The sequence below is a fragment of the Diabrotica virgifera genome, chromosome 4 (assembly GCF_917563875.1).
Source record: "Diabrotica virgifera virgifera chromosome 4, PGI_DIABVI_V3a".
Lineage (NCBI taxonomy): Eukaryota > Metazoa > Arthropoda > Insecta > Coleoptera > Chrysomelidae > Diabrotica > Diabrotica virgifera.
In genome coordinates, this window is record NC_065446.1 from 236,446,339 (window position 1) to 236,468,520 (window position 22,182).

Sequence of the window (22,182 nt, forward strand, 5' to 3'; positions counted from 1 at the left end):
AAAACGCAAGTTTTACCCCAAAATAAAATACAACTTGCTGGATGAAGCAGTTTTACTGGTATAAAGTGAATCTTTTACTCGAATTTATGATAATTACCCTTAAGTAAACAAATACTCTGAATTATGATTATGTATTTGACTTGAGTATCTTTTCCCTTCTTGTCTATGCGTTTATTAGGCGCAAACATTATTTACTGTTACTGGTGAACGGGTGGTTTCCTGCAGTGAAAGGTTTAAAATTTTATTTTATATTGGTGTTAATAATTGCCTACGACTATTATTACAATATCCGTTGAGTTTGTTCTGCCCTGATTTTAAACTTTTGTTTCCATGTAAAAAATATTGGACAATCTTTTTTATTTGTTGTTATTTTAAGTGGCGTGGAAATTAAATACTAATTGTGAAAAAGGCGAGTATCATAATCATTGCATAGAATAATAATAATTCATATTAAATAGTTATAAAATCGGGTTTCCTCTAATAAAATCCACAATTTACAATTTATTTTGAAAAAAAAAGAAAATAATTAAGACATTGTGTCTGCGTAACTTGGAACCATATGGAAAACTTTTTCATTATTAATTTTACGGAAAAAAATTATTCTTCATGAAATGCTTTGCATAGTCTAAAAACTAAAATTTAACCAAATATAACATTGTGTCAATCTTATGATTATCAAAAATATTAATTTCGATCAAGAGTAGGCCTACCTTATAGACCTACCTTAGATTTTACAATATCGAAAATTGTTATTACGAAAAGTTGTTTGGAATTAATTAAAAACTATGTTTTAATATGCAATTACATTGGTTTAATTGAAATTTTTTTCTCAAATTACAGATACCCAAGGCCCTTTTCATTTGTTACGAATAATGCGATAACTGTTTTATTGTTATTGATTAATTAATTAATAATAATAAAAGAGTTATCTCATTATTTGTAATAACTGAAAAGGGCTAATTATTAATAATAAAAGATCACATTATTTCTAATAAATGAAAAGGGCGTTGTTGAAAAGTACAATTAATGTACGATAAAAAGTTCTTTCTAAAAAGCTTTGCATGGTGTAAAATCTAAGATGCAACCATCAAATCCTATCAAAATTTTTCAATTTTATATGAGATATAATATGTAAAAAATATGAATTTCGATCAAAAGTAAAGTGCCTTTCTAGATCACAATATATTTCAATTAGAAGGATGTAATTGCATATAGAAACATAGTTTTTAATGCTGAACAATTTTCATAATAACTTTTCAATATTGTGAAAACTAAACGTAAGTATGTACTTTGCTCTTGACCGAAATTCATATTTTTTGACATACCTCGTATAAGATTCATAAAATTTGATATTTGATGGTTGCATTCTGAGTTCTAGACCATGCAGAATTTTTTATGAAGAATAACTTTTTCTCGTAAAATTAATAATAAAACAGTTTCCCATGGTTTCTAGTTATGTAGACAACCTGTATAAAATTCGTTTGAAAACTTTGAAATGACAAAATATTATTGTTTATTTACTTAAATGTATATTTTTAATTTAATATGCAGGGTGCTTCATTAATGTTGCAAAAAATTTAAGGCGAAATGCGCAATATGTCGCCTGTCAAAATTTTCAATGTGTTTTAAATGTATTCATTTTTTTCGAATCCTGAGAAAACTAATAAGTATTTTTTAAAAATTTAAACGCAGAATGAAAGGTAACGTTTTTGCTGAAGGCCGACAGTCCCTTAAAATAAATAAAAAGTTTCTTTTGAATTAAATATTTGCAATTATTAAAAATCACACTAAATTTTCTCTTTTATTTTCACCCCTGTAACTCATTAAAATAAACATTATAAGTTTTCAGGGACTTTCGGCCTCAGTAATAATGTAGTCTTTTATCATGAGTTTAAATTTTTCAAAAATATTTATTAGTTTTATACAGGGTGAGTGGGGAGGAATGCACCAAACTTTAAGACTGTATAAAGGCGGGTTGACATTACTAGTGAATAACGAACGTGGCTCACGCTTACCTATTTTGCCCGTGCTATTGTTAGATATTTTATTATCTATTTTCAAACTCGAGCAATACATTTGTATTTATGCAATGCATAGATACAAATGTGCTGCTCGAGTTTGAAAATAGATAATAAAATATCTAACAATAGCACGGGCAAAATACGTAAGCGTGAGCCACGTTCGTTATTCACTAGTAATGTCAACCCGCCTTTATATACGTAAAAATAATCAAAAATAACTCATATGCAGTTATTCGATTTTAATTTGTTTCCGAGATACGGGGTGTTAAAATTTTTCTTACAAACTGACGATTTATTTATTGCTCTAAAACCGGTTGAGGTGTGCAAATGAAATTTGGTGGGCTTTAAGAAATAGTTATTGCGCATGTTTCAACATACAATTAAGAATTTTATATTAACCATTGGCGCGCGTACGGCTAATAGTCTGAAATTTTTTAAAGATAAACATGGTACGCTACTGAAATATTTCAAATTAAAAATCTTTCTTGACTTCTTTGTTTAATTTGTGACAAATAATCTATTTACCCTATTTTTTTTTCATGGCGACGCTTCGTTTTTATGCAAAAAATAAAACATCTTAACGCTTACACAAAGTTTCTATATGAATGTGTATAAATTTATTTCGAATACTTTGTAAGCGTTAAGATATTTTATTTTTTGCATGAAAACGAAGCATCGTATGAACAAACATGAAGATAGATTGTTTGTCCAAAATTGAACAGGGAATTCAAAAATAATTTTTAATTTGAAATATCTCAGTGGCGTACTATTTTTTTGTTTTAAAATTTTTAGACTATTACCCGTACGCGCGCCAATGGTGAATATAAAATTCTTAGGGCCAATTTCTCATATCGAGTTCAACTCCAGTTTAACCTGAACTTCTAGTAAACGTCAGTTTAAAGTCAAAATCGTCTTTCTCAATTCCCGTTCAACCGATGGCAGTTTAAACTTGAACGATGCTTGAACGGTGAAATTCGGCCGTTCAAAGATTTCAGAACTCAGTTCAGATGATTTCATGGACTACGCATGCGTTGTATTAACACGAAACGCTGTCATAATATAAATATATCCTATTTTATTATATTAAGCCTAAAGATAAACGATAACATTATTTGTGTTTTTATAATATTTATTTATAATTATTAAAATGACTATTTGATTATAAATACTTAAATTTAACTTTATTAAAAAACAGCGTAAAAAAGGTAGTTCAAAATGGCGACAGGTTTTTACCTTTTGCCATCTATTGGCATTTCTCGAAAGCTGTAGAACGAGCACTGACATGAACGCGCAATGAGAAATGCATTCCAAACAGAACCGGAGATCACCCGTGAACCCGGTTCAACTGAACCATAGATTAACGCAGGTATGAGAAATCGACCCTTAGTTGTGTGCACCAACTATGTCTTAAAACCCACCAAATTTCATTTGCACACCTCAACCGGTTTTAGAGCAATAAATAAATCGTCAGTTTGTAAGAAAAATTTTAACACCCCGTATCTCGGAAACAAATGAAAATCGAATAACAACATATGAGTTATTTTTAATTATTTTTACGTATATTATACAGTCTTAAAGTTTGGTGCGTTCGTCCCCATTCACCCTGTATAGTAGATTTAATAAGCGCTAAAATATTTCCCGCACGCGGGCGCCAATCACCCTTGCGGGGGCCCTGGGTTTGTATAATATTGATTGGTATATTTCTTCTATCCAGTAAGTGTATATCATATATTATTTATAAACGAAAACAAAATTTTCGTTGAAAAGATTTATTTTATACAATAAAGTTATTTTATACAATTACCTTAAAATTAGCTGATGATGTCTAACAAACCTAACAAAATATTCTCTTCTTTCATCCGTATATTTATTTTCTAAACCATCATTCATAATTTCCCTTAGTCGTTTGTTAGTGGCATACATCTCAGGGGTATTAAATATTTCGATGTATTCTTGTAGGATACAGTACTGACTGCTAATATTTAACAATATGCCAAGAGCCATATAGTCTGCTGCAGGTGCAATAAATGATACAGTGATTAGATGAGAAAATGCCTGTGTAAAGTATACAATGTGATACCATGGAGTAGCTGTCCAGTCGAAGGGGTATGCAACGGGGTATGGAAGTCGATTTGTGATAAACAGTGGGGGAATAAGAAACACTGCAGCATAAAAACAAGCTGAAAAAGTAAACGGAGTCTGTTATTATTTTCGTTATCACGAAAGTTAAAGAAAATTTAAAAAAATATTAAACAAAAGATTGTTATTAAATTACGAGCAGAAGACAATTGAATTTTATTAATCTGTATTTTTTTATTGTATCGTCTTCTAAAGTCTCCAGCGAGTATTTATCATTTAGAAGTATGCACAATAGGAATTTGCCGCTTTTTGCCGCTAATTTTTTGTGGAAAAATCAATTTTGCCGCTTTTTAATTTTTTTTTATATTCTATGTTCCGCTAACTTCATATGAACTTAGCGAATCACAACAGCGAATAATGTCTCAAATTCAAATCGAGTTGGTGCAGAATTTGCCGCATTTTGGCCACTATGTAGTTGTGGAAAAATTCATTTTGTTGCTTTTTATTTTTTTTTTATATTGGAAATTTTGCTAATAGTCCACAGAAATAAGGTTTTTGTCGGGACACTTGAGCAGCCAGGTTGCAAATGGATTTTTGGGTACTATATACCTAATACATTATAAATACAAAAATGCCCGTCACAGTTCGGACGAGAAACTTAGTTATTAACAAATAAGTGTCAAAAGTGGCAGTTTTTTGGTTTAAATCGCTACAGGTAAAAATAGGGAAATTAAATATCTTATTTATAATATTGTTTTTTTGTAGATGAGCCAAGGTTTAAAATGACACTTTTTGAATTTTGGTCCGGTCCTTTTTTGTTTCGGAAAGTGCAAAATAAGACTAAAATTTCAAAAATAAAAAATGTGCTATAACTTTGGCGAAAATGGCCTTAAGACTTTCATGTAGCATCAAAAGTTGAGTCAAACATTTCATATAATGCATAAAATTTTTTAAGAGGATTCGTCAATTACTTTAAATTTTATTCAATTTGTTTATCGCAAAGAGCTTTTTTTCGCAATGTTATTGTTCAGAAAATAATAATGACATAGCAATTCTGTGGAAACCACGTGCAAGAATAATAGTTATATTTTTAAAGGATTGAAAAAATCGTTAAAAAGTCGTTTTTGTCACTCCGAAAAAAGTTTAGTAAAATAGAGTCATTTTTGACTTCTAACCAATTTGAATAACTTTGTTAATATTGACTATAGAGTAAATCTACTTTAGGATTTCAAAATCTGGTATTTTTATACAAATTTTCAGAAAAAAAACTGTTTGTCTAGGTTAATTAGGTTCAAAGTTAGCCACATTTATTATTTAATTCCCAGTTACTTCTATATACATCAAATTCTCCTGTAACAGTGTTAGTTACCATACTACTCCGAAACGGCTTGGCCGATTTTTATAAAATTTTACACGTTTATCCTGTAGGACGTTAAAGAGGTTTTAATCTATTTTTTATAACCATAAGTTATAAGGGGGGTTGCCCCCTGACATTTTTTTTTATTTTTTTGGACAAAATTATCTACCTTAATTTTATATGATGTAGAAATAAAAAACACATACAACCCTTAATTTTCACTCTTCTATCACCAACCCCTATTTGTTAATAGCCATCTATATATTTACATCTATAAAATTCTCCTGTCACATTTTTAGTTTCCATACTCCTGCGAGACCGCTTTACCGATTTTTATGAAATTATATATGTATATTTGGTAGTTCTTAGAATCGGTAGTAATCTATTTTTCATATTCCTGAGTGATAAGGGGAGTTCCTCCTAACATTTTGTAATGTTAGGTGGGGTTGTGTGTACCTAACCTACTCTATAAGACTACGAGTACATACAAATTAAAAAAATTATGATCAAAATCCATCAGCAAGTTCCAGCGATATTAATCGCAGCATATGTTTGTAGAATCAGTTTCATTTTTTGAGTGCACGTATTTTAGTAAATCCCCTCCACCGACCACGAATTCCGTTCGGACGCCATTTTTAAAGCTTTATTAACCACTCTGTTGAGGTTCAAAGTTTACTCAAACTTTTACAAATAACCTATATATCTTCAACTTCAAAATGGCTCTAGTTAGGTTGCTTAATTGGTATAAACAAAGTAGCCGTCAATTCAATAAAAAAGGTGGCTAACTTTGACCGTAATTAACCTAGGCAAAAAGTTTTTCTTTGAAAATTCGTATAAAAATACCAGTTTTTCAAATTCCATTGTAGTTTTAGACTACAGTCAATATTAACAAAGTTATTCAAATTGTTTATAAGCCAAAAATGACTCTATTTTAGTAAAATGTTTTCTGAGTGATAAAAATGACTTTTTAATGATTTTTTTAAATGGGTTGAAAACATGACTATTCTTCTTTCATGTTGTTTGTGTCTTCTTTCATGGTATATTTTTGCCTTATTTCCCTGGTGTATAACTTCATATCAACATAGCGAATCACAACAGCGAATAATGTTTCAAATTCAAATCGAGTTGGTGCTGAATTTGCAGCATTTTTGCCACTAATTAGTTGTGAAAAAATTAATTTTGTCACTTTATTATTTTTCTTAATATCAAGGGTTTCGCTAACTTCATACAGGGTGGGGAATTATTGCAAGAAAGTCCAATTACTCGTGTATCGTAAGACATACGAAAAAAAGTTATTTAGGTAAACGTTGCTGCACAGATAGGACCATAATTTAAAAGTATTTTCAAATATACAGGGCTACCCGTATTGACTGGTTGACACAAACTTATGTTTTTTTAATGGAACACCCTGTATATTATTACATTTTTGGATTCTCCTCTATGTCTTTTTTCCTAAAATATAGGGTTTTGTAATATGTAATAATACAAAGAAATTTAAAAGTTAATTACTTTTTTTGTTAATTTCGTTAGCAACATTCACACCGTGTAGAATTGTAGTAATTTGAAATAAAAATTTCTATTTATGTTCAAACAATTTTTAATGTAGTCTACTATTGTTAAACATTATTAATATAGAGAAACGTTTAGTTTTAGTATACGTTGGTCAAAACACGGAATAAGTACATATTTTCTTAAATGAAACACCCTGTATTTTACTATTGTAGTGAAATCATATTTTATAGTACTTTTTGCTTCTTAAGCATTCCCTAGAGTTAAGTACGTTAATTTGTGAGTTATTCGTGATTCTTTAAACCAAACATTATTTATTGCACCAAAAAATACGTGAAATTTTATTAGGTGGCCGTGAAAATATTCAATCAAAATAATTTTGCAAAAAAAAATATAATAATCTAGACTGATGATTAATTTATTATAATTGAAAGACATAATATCAAAATACTTAATATTGTTGATGCGTAAAATATTAACAAAAACAATAATATTGTACCTAGTTGGCCATGACATTAAATTTGCTTGAACATTTGACATGATACTAATTTTGTAGTTCCAGTTGCTTTGTAATACGAATTTTCCTAGTGAGGAACTGATTAATATAGGTCTGGATCCCGCGTATGAAAAAAAAGTTGATTAATAGCAAGCTGAAAATTTGTTAATAGCTTAAGGGTGTCTAGTCGAATAAACTTTGATATGTGTGAACACTGGAACAGGGGTAGTTTTAATTGTGGAACAGGTTAAAAATTTGGAACGGCCACAGCACGAAAACGGCACATTTATTTTGTCCGACAGAACAGACTTAAACTCTTCGAACAGAGATTAAACTCTCATGCAAAAATCAGACTGCTATTTATCACCAAATGGGCGTTTTAATGAGTGGAACATGTAGAATATGTCAAATGACAGGAATTGTGACAGGTAATAAATAGCAGTCTGATTTTTTCATGAGAGTTTAATCTCTGTTCAGAGAGTTTAAGTCTGTTCTGTCGGACAAAATAAATGTGCCGTTTTCGTGCTGTAACCGTTCCAAATTTTTAACCTGTTCCACAATTAAAACTACCCCTGTTTCAGTGTTCCCATATATCAAAGTTTATTCAACTAGACACCCTTAAGCTATTAACAAATTTTCAGCTTGCTATTAATCAACTTTTTTTTCATACGCGGGATCCAGACCTAATATGTTTTTTGTGCCAGAACTGTATACCTATAAAATGCGCTACTATAGTCCGTCCCACCTTGACTTTACAGTATAAGGAACATAGAAAATGCAGTCCTAATGCCGATTTTATCAAAAATAATTATTTGTAATTGAACATTAGAGAAATTAAATTAAAACTGTTTCAGAACGGCAATCTACAATTTTAGGATTCATATGCGTTTAGGTTTATTTGATATACTATAGTTATTACGCATATGAATCCTAAAATTGTAAATTTCCTTTCTAAATAGTATATTAAGTATGGAGAACGGTAAGGGTTTTATACCGATCAAAGACAATTGTTTCGCGCCGCTCCTCCTCCAATTATTGTCTGAGATCGGTTACCCTTAACGTTCGACATGCTTATAACGTTTTTTGCACGATTGATACCATTATAAATTATAAAATTAAACATTTTCGTCATATTGACTAGTTTCATTCATTTTATCAAGATAGATACTTTGGTTGTTAGGTAGTAACTAGGGTGCATAACAACAATGGAGAATTGAGTTTTTATTTAGTTGTTAATAATTTTAAGTACAATTTTGATTATTATAAATTAAAATATGAGCGAAAGTGAATTTGAAGGAATTGAACGGGCTTGGGAAGAAGGGTGTTCCGCAATTATTCCCGAAAAATCCAAAATCCTTTATCAAAATACCTACCAAAATTTTAAAAAATGGTGCGAAGGCAAGAATTTAAGAATCGAAGAAAAGACTCTATTGGCATATTTCGTTCAAAGACATATGCAGTTGAAAGCTCCTGGAAGCCTCTGGGCAGAATATTCAATGATTAAATCCACCGTTTTTCTTTATGATAGCATTAATATTTCCAAGTTTTCAACTTTGATCGCGTATTTGAAGAGAAAAAATTGACTATAGGCCTCAGAAAGCGAGCATTTTTGCACGGGAGCAATTTGAAAAATTTCTGATGGAAGCACCGGATGAAGAATTTCTAGTACACAAGGTAATATAAGCTAGTTTAGGTAAAAGAAATATTCTAATGAAGATTTTTTCATAATTTGTAGGTCGCAATGATATTGGGAATATCTGGTGCTTGTAGAAGAGAAGAATTATATAATATTACTATGAATGACATCCAACAAACCGATGGTTTAATGATTGTAAAAGTACCCAATACAAAAACGAATATCCAGCGTACTTTTACAGTCGTTAATAAACCAGACGATAAAATTCCATATTTAGAAATTCTGCAAAAGAATATAAAACTTCGTCCATTACAAGTAAAATCAAATCATTTGTTCTTAAGATACGCCAAAGGAAAATGTTGTGCTCAAGTAATAGGGAAAGGGACAATCGGGGGCTGGCCTTCTCAAATTGCCAAATTCTTAAATTTGCCTAATCCCGAGAACTATACTGGCCCTTCGTTCAGGAGGACATCAGCAACGCTTTTGGCTAATAAAGATGTTGATGTCCTCGGATTAAAGCGTCATGGAGGTTGGCGTTCATCGACAGTGGCAGAAAGCTATGTAGAAGATTCTCTTCAAAATAAAATAGATTTTGCCGAAAAAATATTGTGAAAATACTAGTAATACTACTAATGTATGCGATTCTGCAGGAGTTTCTGTTAGAAGTGAAACCACAGCCCAAACAAGTGGGATTTCATTAAATAATTTAACAAATTTGACCATAAGTTTCAATATTAATAAATAATTCGTTAGTTTTCTTTATTCTTTCAAAAAATAAATTAAAATTCAGAGATTGTTTAACTCGACGGTAAGTGAATTACTTACCTCGAGTTGGAGTACTTACCGTCGAGTTGGATTACTTACCGTCGAGTTGCTATTAAATGTCACCTACTGACGTAAAATCTGTCACGGTAAACAATCAAAAATGATAAATCGTGCAAAAACAGTTATAATTTAATCTCTCTAATGTTCGATTACAAATTATTTTTGATAAAATCGGGATCACCGCGCTAAAAACTCTCACTGGACTGCATTATCTATGTTCCTTAACTGTAAAGTCAAGGTGGGACGGACTATAGCAATAAAAATTGATTATCAGCAAGTCTCTGGTAAATGAAAAAAAATCAGAGCAAAGTTTACTAGAACGGTTTCAAAGGACTGGACACTTGGACATCTGATCGAACACAAACTCTTGTAAATGAATAAAATAAATTTAATGTATCTAATCCTTAGTGTCATTGAGGATCTGCGTAGTAATACGACCGTTCTTATAATCTAAGTGTTTAGTTTGTCGAAACCGTTTTAGTATACTTTCAAAAGTTTCTCTTCTTGGTTGTCCTCTATCAGAGAGTTTCTGATGATAAATTCTCATTGCTAGTAGCACATTCTTGTTATACCCTTCTAGTACAAAAACAATATTATTCAGTTCTTCATTAGAAAACTTCATATTAGTAATGGTAACAAAGCAACTGGAGTAATGTTAAATGTTTAAGCAAATTTTTCGTATCTCTTACGATAAACGAGTAATTGGACTTTCCCACCCTGAATGAAGTTAGCGAAACTTCGAATATTAAAAAAAAATAATAAAGCGGCAAAATTAATTTTTCCGTAACTAATTAGTGGCAAAAAAGCAGCAAATTCCTATTGTGCTTGCCGTATTGTTTGAGAGCTTGAGTGATTCGCTAAGGGTACAGAGTACACATGTATGTGACCCCGAATCCTTTAAAAAAAACGATTTTGTACAAAATGTCGCTTGGAACTCTATGGTTCTCAAGCCTCGATATATAGGGTGAGCCAGATAAAGGGCCTATTAGAAATATCTCGAGAACTAAAGGCAACAGACTCATCAAAATTGGCATGAAGGGGTTTTGAAGAGTGATCTATTTAATGAAAATATTTTCATCTATTTGCTACTTCCGGTTATACCGGAAGTTGCTTATAACTTCATTTTTTTAAATGGGACACCCTGTATATTTTTACATTTTTGGATTCTACTCGAAGTCTTCTTTCTTAAACTATCAGGTTTTGTATTGTTATACAGGGTAGTTTAAAAGATAATTACGTTTTTTATTGATTTCGTAGCAACTTTCACACCCTGTAGAATTATAGTACTTTGGCATCAAAAACTCTATCTACGTTCAAGTGATTTTTAATGCAGTCTACGATTGTTAAACATTATTAATATAGCTATATATTGAATTTTAGTATACAGGGTTGGTCAAGACACGGAATGAATATTTTCTGAGATATTTTATGGTACTTTTTTATTTTATAAGCATTCCCTATACCTAACTTAATTTGTGAGTTATTGGTGATTCAGGCCAAACATTAATTGCAACAAAAAATACGTGAAATTTTATTAGGTTGGCCTTGAAAATATTCAGTTACAAATAATTTTTCGGAAATAAATACATATTAATCTAGACTGATCGTTAAAATTCCCAATAATGGTTAAGCTATCAAAATACTTACGTAGTTAAGATTGTTGGTGCGATTAACAATTAGACACAAATTAAAGCAGTTAGGTATAGGGAATGCTTAATAAATAAAAAAGTACCATAAATATCATTTCATTACAATACTAAAATACAGGGTGTTCCATTTAAGAAAACTCATAAAATACTCATTCCGAGTTACGGCCAACCCTGTATACTAAAATTCAACAATTAGCTATACTAATAATTTCTGACAATATTAGACTATATTAAAAATCATTTAAACATAAATAAAGCTTTTGATGTCAAACTACTCCAATTCTACAGGGTGTGAAAGTTGCTACGAAATTAATAAAAAAACGTAATTATCTTTTAAACTACCCTGTATAACAATACAAAACCTGATATTTTAAGAAAGAAGACTTCGAGTAGAATCCAAAAATGTAAAAATATACAGGGTGTCCCATTTAAAAAATGAAGTTATAAGCAACTTCCGGTATAACCGGAAGTAGGAAATAGATGAAAATATTTTCATTAAATAGATCACTCTTCAAAACCCATTCATACCAATTTTGATGAGTCTGTTGCCTTTAGTTCTCGAGATACTTCTAATAGGCCCTTTATCTGCCTCACCCTGTATATTATCTACTTAACATTTGCCAATAACAAACTCTTTCTAAAATGCTTACTTCCCCCAATGAAAGCCCATTTTATAGTGTTCATCAAGTTGTACATCTCCTTAGTTTGTTTATTGCTTTCTCCATTCATTAAATCGTACGGCCAAAACTCTGTCAATATTATATTGAATACATCCTTAAGTTCATCTGACTTATACCATACAACAATAAGTTTATACGTGCTCTAAAAATGTTTTTTCATTAATACTTTATGGATTTAAAAAGTAAAAACTAAGTCAAAAATTACCAATTCACAAGGAAAAAATTTTTTCTGTAGCTGGCTGTACATATACCAGCCAGCGACCAGTATACCAGCCAAAAGGTATATTATTTATTAAAATTCACTTAAAGTAATGTTTGTTGCTGTTGTTTTAACTTCATAAAGTCTCATATTGTTGGCTCTTTTCACTTTGGTGGTTTAGCATGTGAACATCCTGTAAGTATAACCTAAGCTTGTTTTTTCAACTTTTAAAACATTTTGCTTTAACTTCATACGTTATATTTATTTTAGGTTCAGCACTGATGATGATCTGTATTAAGATCGAAAACGTTCTGCATATGTAAGGTAGCCCTTTAAGAGGAAACAGTGGCGATCAACAGGAAGCGAAAACGCGTTCCAAGATTGCGGCTGTAATTTTGAATATTTTTTCTAGATATTTGGCACACTTATTTGTAATATAATAAAGAATGGCGGTACAGAGCCCAATTTGAAAAATATATTAATATGTGGAAATTACTCTGTAATTAAATACAATATTAAAAAAACGAGCCTGTACCGCCATTAAGAAGAACAAAAAAATACACTTTTTTCAAATAAACTTTTTTATCCGATGCCTAGATTTTGTGTCATTTTGGAACTACTAAAATTTTTTATTTCATTAGTAGTTCCAAAATGACACAAAATCTAGGCATCGGATAAAAAAGTTTATTTGAAGAAAGTGTATTTTTTTTGTTCTTCTTAATGGCGGTACAGGCTCGTTTTTTTAATATTGTATTTAATTGCAGAGTAATTTCCACATATTAATATATTTTTCAAATTGGGCTCTGTACCGCCATTCTTTATTTTATTACAAATACGTGTGCCAAATATCTCGAAAAATTATTCAAAATTACAGCCGCAATCTTGGAACGCGTTTTCGCTACCTGTTGATCGGTACTGTTTCCTCTTAAGGGAATTTTAATAAATTATATACCCTTTATAATAGTATATTATGCAACGAGCATTTAATGATGATCAGGTACAAGGGAACAAATCCTGAACCTGAGACAACTTATTGAAAAGTCTAGAGAATTTCAAGTACCTATGATTATATTCTTCGTTGACTACCAAAAGGCATTTGATTGTGTAAGCTGGATAAATCTGTGGTCAATTTTAATAGAAATGGGCGCACCAATGCACCTGGTGACACTTATTAAAAATCTGTACCAGTCTAATATAGCGACAGTACGACTAGATCAGAAGTTCTCAAACCAATTCAAGACCGAGAGAGGTGTTAGACAAGGATGCGTGTTGTCACCTGACTTATTTAACATTTATGGTGAACATATCATGAGGATGGTTTTAGAAGGATGGGCCGGTGGAGTAACAGTAGCCGGTAGGAAAATCTCCAATTTGAGATTTGCTGATGACACTACACTTATAGCAGCAAATGAGCAAGAAATGTTTGATCTTCTGCGAAGAGTTGAGCACGAAAGCAATAAAGTTGGTCTGAAAATCAATAAAGCTAAGACAAAAATAATGGTGGTCGACAGATTCGACACTATTCAACTGACTAACATGTTACAGGAATACCAGATAGTAAACACCTTTCTCTATCTCGGGTCTAGTATAACTAACGATGGCAACTGTGAAGCAGAAGTTCGGAGACGTATTGGTATGGCAAAAAATGCGATGAGTCGCTTAACTAAAGTTTGGAAAGACAGATCTATCTCTCAAGATATCAAGATGAGACTGGTGAATGCCCTTGTATTCTCAATATTTCTATACGGAGCAGAGACTTGGACTCTTCGCGCATGCGAGCGCCAAAAAATTGATGCCTTTGAGATGTGGTGCTGGAGAAGAATGCTGCGCATACCATGGACAGCTCATAGGACAAACGTTTCCATTCTAAACCAACTCAATATTTAAAAAAGGCTGTCCACAATATGTCTGCAACGAATTCTGCAATTCTTTGGTCACGTGGTTTGCAGAGGTGACGACAGTTTGGAGAGATTAATTGTTTCTGGAAACGTTCCGGGGAGAAGATCAAGAGGACGATCACCAACTAGATGGTCTGACCAAATAAATCATTCAGCTGGAAACTCATTCTGCGAAGCTCTTAGAGCAGCTGAAGATAGAGACCAATGGGAGAAACATTGTTAGGAATATTGGAAGAAATCACGATCCTCAGTAATGGGGAAACGACAAGAGAGAGAGAGAGAGATTATGAAGCGAGTCTGAGGGTTACGAAACGAGCCGTATGCGGCGAGTTTCGTATAGAGTACGAGCTTCATAATGATAATTAAATGCAAGTTGTATACACTATTTTTTCTATGATCATTCACAACAAAAATATATTCAATTATATTAATTTTGTAACACAAATAAATTCAGTAGTTTGTCAGTTTGACGGTTTGCTTACATATTGAGAACTGTTAAAGCGTATGTATTTGACTCGCCATTGGTCACTGCGCGTGTACCACCTTTATCGCGAATGCCATATCGCGATTCTATTGGTTAAAAATCTGTAGCTTAATGAAAATCTGTACCATAATGAAGTTCATTATGATACAGGTAGTGACATCATAATTGATATATTATAGTATGAGAATAGAAAAAGGATTTTAATTAATTTTTTCAAATATTACCGATGAATACTTTTGGAGGCTAGGTAGACACCAATAAAATATAAATAAATACGCAGCCAGCTTATTATCATCATCATCATCATTACGTAGCGCTACAACCCTGGATGGGTCCTGGCTGACTGTACAACTTTCTTCCAATTTGTTCGGTCTTCCATCAACCTAGGGTCAAATGGGATGTTCATTTTTCGGAGATCTAATTGGATGTTATCCAATTATTAGATATGTACCATGACAGTGTCTTAAGACCAAGTCTTTACAATGCTATGAATGAGTTGGGAATTCCAAAAAAACTCATATCTATGATAAAAGTGACAATGGCGAAGATGCTATCAGCAGTAAAAATTCAAAACGACTCGTCAACCCCATTCGAAATACATAAGGGGTTAAGGCAGGGAGATGCGCTGGCGTGTCAGCTTTTTAATGTAGCCTTAGAAAAAGTTGTACGAGACGCTAATTTAGATAGCAGAATAACAATATTTAACAGATCAGTCCAAATTCTTGCATATGCAGATGACGTGGACATTATAACAAGAATCAGGGCGAGAACTGCGGAAATCCTAACCGATCTAGTAGCAGCAGCAGAACTAATGGGGTTATACATAAATCAAAATAAAACAAAATTCATGGCGACCAACACAAACACAAGAGCTGGAAATGTTGATGCAGATCTAATCATCAATGACCAAAACTTCGAAGCGGTCAAAGAATTCATATATCTAGGGACATCGGTTAACCCCAATAATGACACATCTGAGGAAATAAAAAGGCGAATAATAATTGCAAACAGGTGTTATCATGGTCTATCAAAGTACTTATCTAACAAACGTCTGTCTCAAAAAACTCGTATAAGGCTGTATAGAACATTGATAGTCCCCGTTCTCACATATGGTTCAGAGGCATGGACGCTAACTAAAACAGATGAATCCGCTCTATTAATTTTTGAAAGAAAGGTACTACGCAAGATATTCGGAGCGGTTTGTGAGAACGGAATATGGAGGCGTAGATATAACTTTGAACTGCAGAATATCTACAAGCAAACGTTTGGTGGTAAAGATATTATCACTATAATTAAGCGAAATCGCCTGCAGTGGGCAGGAAATATAGCCCGAGCCCCTGAATCTAACATGATAAAAAGGATTCTAACAGCTCAACCCGTGGGAATGAGAAGACGGGGTAGACCAAAGTTGAGGTGGATGGACGGGGTAACACAAGATGCCGAGAAGATCGGAGTCGGCAACTGGAAAGTGCAGGCAAGGGACAGAACAGAATGGCGTAGAACGCTTGAGAAGGTCGAGGCCCTCTAAGGGCTGTTGCATCATGATGATGATGAATTGGATGTTATCTCTCCATCGCATTCTGAGACGTCCGAGTGGTCTTTTGCCTGTAGGAATCTCCTCCCATACCAGTCTTACAAGTGTCTCGTTATGAAGTCTGTGCACGTGGCCTGCCCATCTTAGTTGCTGTGATTTAATTTCTTGGACAATATCGGTGTCATTGTAGAATTCTTTTAATTCGATGTTGGTTCTGATCCTATACTGATTTGTGTTAATGTCGTGGTGATGTCCGAAAATTTTTCTAAGTATTTTTCGTTCAAAACGTCTGAGCTTCTCTTCGTTTGATTTGGTCATGGTCCACGTTTCGCATCCATATGTTAGTACAGGTTTGACGATAGATTTATAGATTTTGATCTTGGAACTTCTTGTACGATTTTTTGATTTTATAAGCTTATCCAGTGCGAATAGACAGCGATTTGCTGATTGGATTCTGTCTTTTATTTTTTCAGTAACATCGTTGTCACCTGTGATTATGGCCCCCAGATACTTAAAACGTTGTACTCTTTCGAAATTGAAGGTGTTGACTATCACAAATTGTCCTGTCCTGTCTCTTCGTGTCGTTCTATTTATACACATATATTTCGTCCTCTCTTCATTAATCCTCAGCCCTACTTCGCTTGTTGCTCCTTCCACCTTGTTGAAAATGGCTTTTGTGGATAGGATGGAGTCTCCAACAAGATCAATGTCATCTGCGTAAGCTAGTAATAACTTGGGACCTTGAACCGATATCAGTTCCGTTTTTATTTCGGCCGACCTCATGGCTCTCTTTAATACAAGGTTAAAAAGTAGTGGAGATAACGCATCACCCTGTTTGAGTCCACTGTTGATTTCAAAGCTGTCAGACAGTTTATTATTTACACGTACTTTTGATATTCCACCCTCCATACAGACTTTAGTCATGCGAATGAGTTTCTTTGGTATTGAGAACTCCGCCATGACATTCCATACTTGGCTTCTTTCTACGCTATCATATGCCTGTCGAAAGTCTATAAAGAGATTGTGTATGGGTCTGTTATAATCCCGTCCATTTTCTAAAAACTGTCTCAGCGTGAATTGTTGATCTATTGTGGATCTGTTTGCCCTAAAAAAGTCAGCTTATCGATGAACCGGAAAAGCTTACATAAAATATGGTGCAAATGAAGGGAACAAATTCGTTATTTCATAAGCCTGCGATGTTAAGTGCGGACGCGCAAAATTTCGGACCTATGCTTTTTAAATGCATTCATTTTTGAAGTTATACTTCTTTGGGCGCGATTGGAACAAATGTTAAGAATGAATTTTTTAAAAATGACAGTATGAAGTGCTCGCACACCAACATCATGAAGTTAGTTGCTCATTTTTTTTTTAGAATAAGAGTTTAACCAAAATAACAATTTTTTAATTTTTGAAATTGTTATAATAATTTTTTGTGGAAAGTATTAAGACAAGTATTAAATTAGTTCAATATTTAAATAAAATACAAATAAACTCTTTAAATTATATTTATTTCGTTGAAATCAAATAATAGAAGTATAACTTCAAACGTGCGTAAAAAGTACACTCAGATTCATTTTTTTTTTCGAATTCTGAGAAAACACATAACTATTTTAAAAATTGAAACGCATAATAAAAGATTCCATTGTTACTGAGGGCATAAAGTTCCTGGAAACCTCTAAATTTTTATTTTAATAAGTTACTGGGGAGAAAAAAACAAAGAAAATTGAGTGTAATTTTTAATTTTAGATACTTCAATCAAAAGAAACTTTTTGTTTATTCTAAGGGACTTTACCGAGGACAACAATGTAATCTCTCAATCTACGTTTAAATTTTTCAAAAAGATTTGGTAGTTTTTTTTTCAGGATTTCACCTACACTCATATGAAACACGCCGATTTTATTTTTAAATTATGATTTTTTTTACATAATATATTATATCATACTAGTGACGTTATCAATCTCGGTATGATGACGTAATCGATGATTTTTTAATGAAAATACGGGTCATGTGCTATTTCATTTGAAAGGCTACTCAATTCTCTATTAAAAGGTGGCCAAAAAAAGTTTTTTGAAATAAATTATTAATTTATAAATGAAATAAATAATTGCTCCTCCAATTATATAGTTGCCAATCTACCTCCCAGGAAATTAAACAAAAGCAGCTTCAGAATTAAACAGATCGAAAGATCTCCAAGAAGTTAAAGAAGAAGAAGAAGAAATAATTGACTACTCTCAGAAAGTGCGTACTGTAGATTTTGTCAGGATGATGACAAAAATATTTTTCAAAATGTCCTCGAAAATATTGAAGAAGGAATAAAAATCAACGGAGAATACTTAAACATTTTAAGATACGCAGACGACACCGTTATTCTTGCGGACAGTGCTGAGGGTTTACAACGACTTTTGAATGTCATAACCAGAGAGGGAGATGGGAGCTTGGGGCTGAATATAAACAAAAATAAAACAAAAGTAATGGCAGTTACACTTGCACCAAATGCCGACATTAATATTCATATCTATAACAAACAGATTGATCCCGTACAAAGATTCCAATATCTTGGTTGCTGTATAACAAACGATCTTGACCACAAGATCGAAATACGTGCTCCTATAGAGTCCACGTGTGCAATGTGGGCGGCGCACACAGGCGCCAGCAATTAAGGGGCAGCACTAGAGCTGTTACAAAAATTTTATGCAGGTCAAAACAACACTTACCCATTTACCTATCTTGCCACCCTGTATATCTCAATTTCGGTACGAATTGATTTGTACAATCTGCATAAACAAGAAAAATCATGTAAAGACATGCAGCCACCAGTCCAGCAGAATCTATGCTTTAAAACCATTTTACAAAAAATTGATAGAAATTTATGGTTCTTTATGTGACATAACACATTCGGAAACATTTGATATTTATTTAAAATATCAAGCTAGATGTTTAGGAGATATAATATTAAAATTTACATTAATATGCTCAGTCCTCATAATATATTTACCTATGGTATGAGGTTCTCATGAAAGTTAACTTCGTTAACAAAAGTTTAAAATAAAAAACAATGAATGTTATAGGCAATTTTATGCGCAAAATTTCGTAGGCGCAAAATTTCGTGTGCGCAAAATTTCGTATGCGCAAAATTTCGCGCCAATGTGTTTTAAATTCATTAATTTCTTTCAAGTCCTGAGAAAACTAATAGGTATTTTTGAAAATTTTGAACCCAGAATGAAAGATTACATTATTACCGAGGGCCGAAAGTCCCTGAAAACTTCAATAATCTTTATTTTAATAAGTTACATTGGTGAAAAAAAAAAGAGAAAATTTAGTGTGCTTTTTAATTTTAAAATATCTCATTCAAATAAAATTTTTTGGTTATTCCAAGGAACTTTCGGCCCTCGGTAATAATGTAATCTTTCATTCTGCGATTAAATTTTTCAAAAATACTTCTTAGTTTTCTCAGGATTCCAAAAAAATGGCTGCATTTAAAAGACATTGGAGCAAAATTTTGCTCCTACGCCCTTAAAACAATTCTTGCTCTAGTTTCGGATAGATAGCAAATTTAATGGTGTTTTTACTACAACAAATGAAATTGCACAGAAACTGGATGTGGAGCAGAGGCGTAGCTACCGCCGTATCAGCCATATCAATTATACGGGGCGTGGCCCCGTGGCCACGTGGCAGCGTGGCATGTCGATATAAAATTCCATTTAAAAAATTCAACAATTATTACACTATTAACACAGTGTATATTGTTTGGTTATCGACATTTTCGTGTAATGGATTCTTTATTCATCTATAAATTATATTTATTTATTTTATGTTCTCTGCCGCTCGCCGTTATTCCATAACAACACAGCTTTTTTTGTTTTCAAGCTACCTTTCATTGCTCATTCACCTTTGGCTGTGTGTGAGACATCGTATAATGTAAAATGCCAAATTGCAATTTTTGTAATCGCTTTACATTTGAATATTTGTAATAGTGTGTATTGTTTGGGTATAGTTTCGTGTAATCTGTTCTTTATCTATAAATTGTGTTTAGGTATATATCTACTTGCCGTCCACTCGCCGTTATACCATAAGAACAGAGCTTCTGTATTTAAACTCATTTTCAATGTCCATTCATCCTTGGTTTGAAAAACTTGGACAATGAGTCTCAACAATTCAAATCTATTTTTCGTAGAGTTTATTAGGTTTATTATTATTATCTATATTTGGATGTTATATGCAGAACTTATTACATAGTTCCTAAGGTTATATTATGTATTTTGCAATTTTTTTAAATTTTGCAAATATATTGTTTTGTTTTATTTCATTATCTTTTATTTTGTAATAATATTGACGATTTGTGTAATTTCAGTAAACTGTATTTGTTATTGTTTTTTCCGACTCTTTGTAAACTTTGTCCATAAAATTGTAAAATTTTCTGTGACAATAAAGCATATTCCCATTCTATTCTATACAAGCGTTTTTGCTTCTTTTGTTGAACATTTTTTAGCACCATTCCATATCAGTCATGGAAAAGCGTCCCGCGACAAACTTTGATATGGGGCCCCTGTGGGCTAGCTACGCCACTGATGTGGAGCCCAGTTTTCAACCAGCCACACAGTTACGGCGTCGGAATAAGAGCAGACAGTTCGATTACGAACATAAAAACGAACCGATTTTGCATCCTAAAATGTCATACAAAGTTCATTTATTTTATTGTGTTCTCGACCACTCATTAATTTCAGTGAAAGATTTTCCATATTAAATCATATTGATTCTTTCAAATTTTTATATAATTTGAACGACAGTGCAGAAAACTCACAATTAAAACTGATGTGTAGAAATTTGTAAAAAAATGAGATTTTAGAAATTATACAGATTCTGCCTTTGTTAAAAGAATTAAATAATGATGTTTGTAGAATTTCAAAATTTATATTTTTAAACGAATTTGCTGCAGTTTATCCAAATTTAACAGTAACTCTTCGCATTCTGCTCGCTCTGCCCTTATCTGACGCCACTGCTGAACGTTTTTTTTTTTTCTAAACTGAAACTTACAAAAAATTATTTAAGATCGACCATTAGTCAAGAGCGGTTGACAATAATTATCTACCATCTTTATAGAGTCGTCAGTACTAAATCAAATTGATATTCACCATACCTCTTATAAAAAGATTGTTCGAACTGAAGGCGCGAAAATTAATTTTTTATAAAATTAATATTTCATGTTTATCTACCTGTTTTTAGTTTTTTATGTTTTTTAATGGTGTTACGCCAAAGATGTGTTAGATGAAGCAACGAAGCACTAAAAAGCCCAAAATCTAGGAATTTGTGCAGTAAGATGAATCGTCATGGAACTTTTTGCATTCGATTAGAGAGAGTGTCAGGCAACTTTGTGAACTAAATTCATCTAGGGCAAAAATTTTTGTGCATAAGAAAATGCATTTTAAAACTGCATCTCGAAGAGGTGAAAATGAAAAATTTAGAACTTGGGAAATATTGACGGAAATGAGTTGAATTTTTATACTCGGGGGTTTTGGGGATCGCTGAGCACGAATTTCATATCGGCGATGGTCTCCAAGGTACCTGGTGCCCACGGTGGAACTCGTCGCCTAGAGTTTTATGTTATAATCATTAAAAATCTGTCAATATCCATTAGTCGGGGGGTTTTTGCGGTCGCCGGCCACGAATTTAATGTTGGCGATGGCATCCAAGATACCTGGTACCCAGGGTGGAACTCGTCGCCTAAAGTTTTTAGTTATAATTATCCAAAATCAGCCAAAAACTATAACCCTGGGGGTTTTGGGGGTCGCTGAGTACGAATTTTATGTCGGCGATG

General features: G+C 32.6%; 1 protein-coding gene across 1 annotated transcript in view; it reads right to left on the bottom strand.

Annotated features, from left to right (window-relative positions):
* Positions 1-3,821: 3,821 nt before the first annotated feature.
* Positions 3,822-22,182, bottom strand: part of LOC114328902 (uncharacterized) — a 53,784-nt gene continuing 35,423 nt past the window's right edge. Inside the window, exons 2-3 of the mRNA XM_050649501.1 lie at positions 12,223-12,394; positions 3,822-4,201 (exon numbers count right to left, since the gene is read on the bottom strand). Of these exons, the coding sequence (XP_050505458.1) occupies positions 3,822-4,201; positions 12,223-12,394 (552 nt within the window). The remainder of the gene's footprint in view (positions 4,202-12,222; positions 12,395-22,182) is intronic.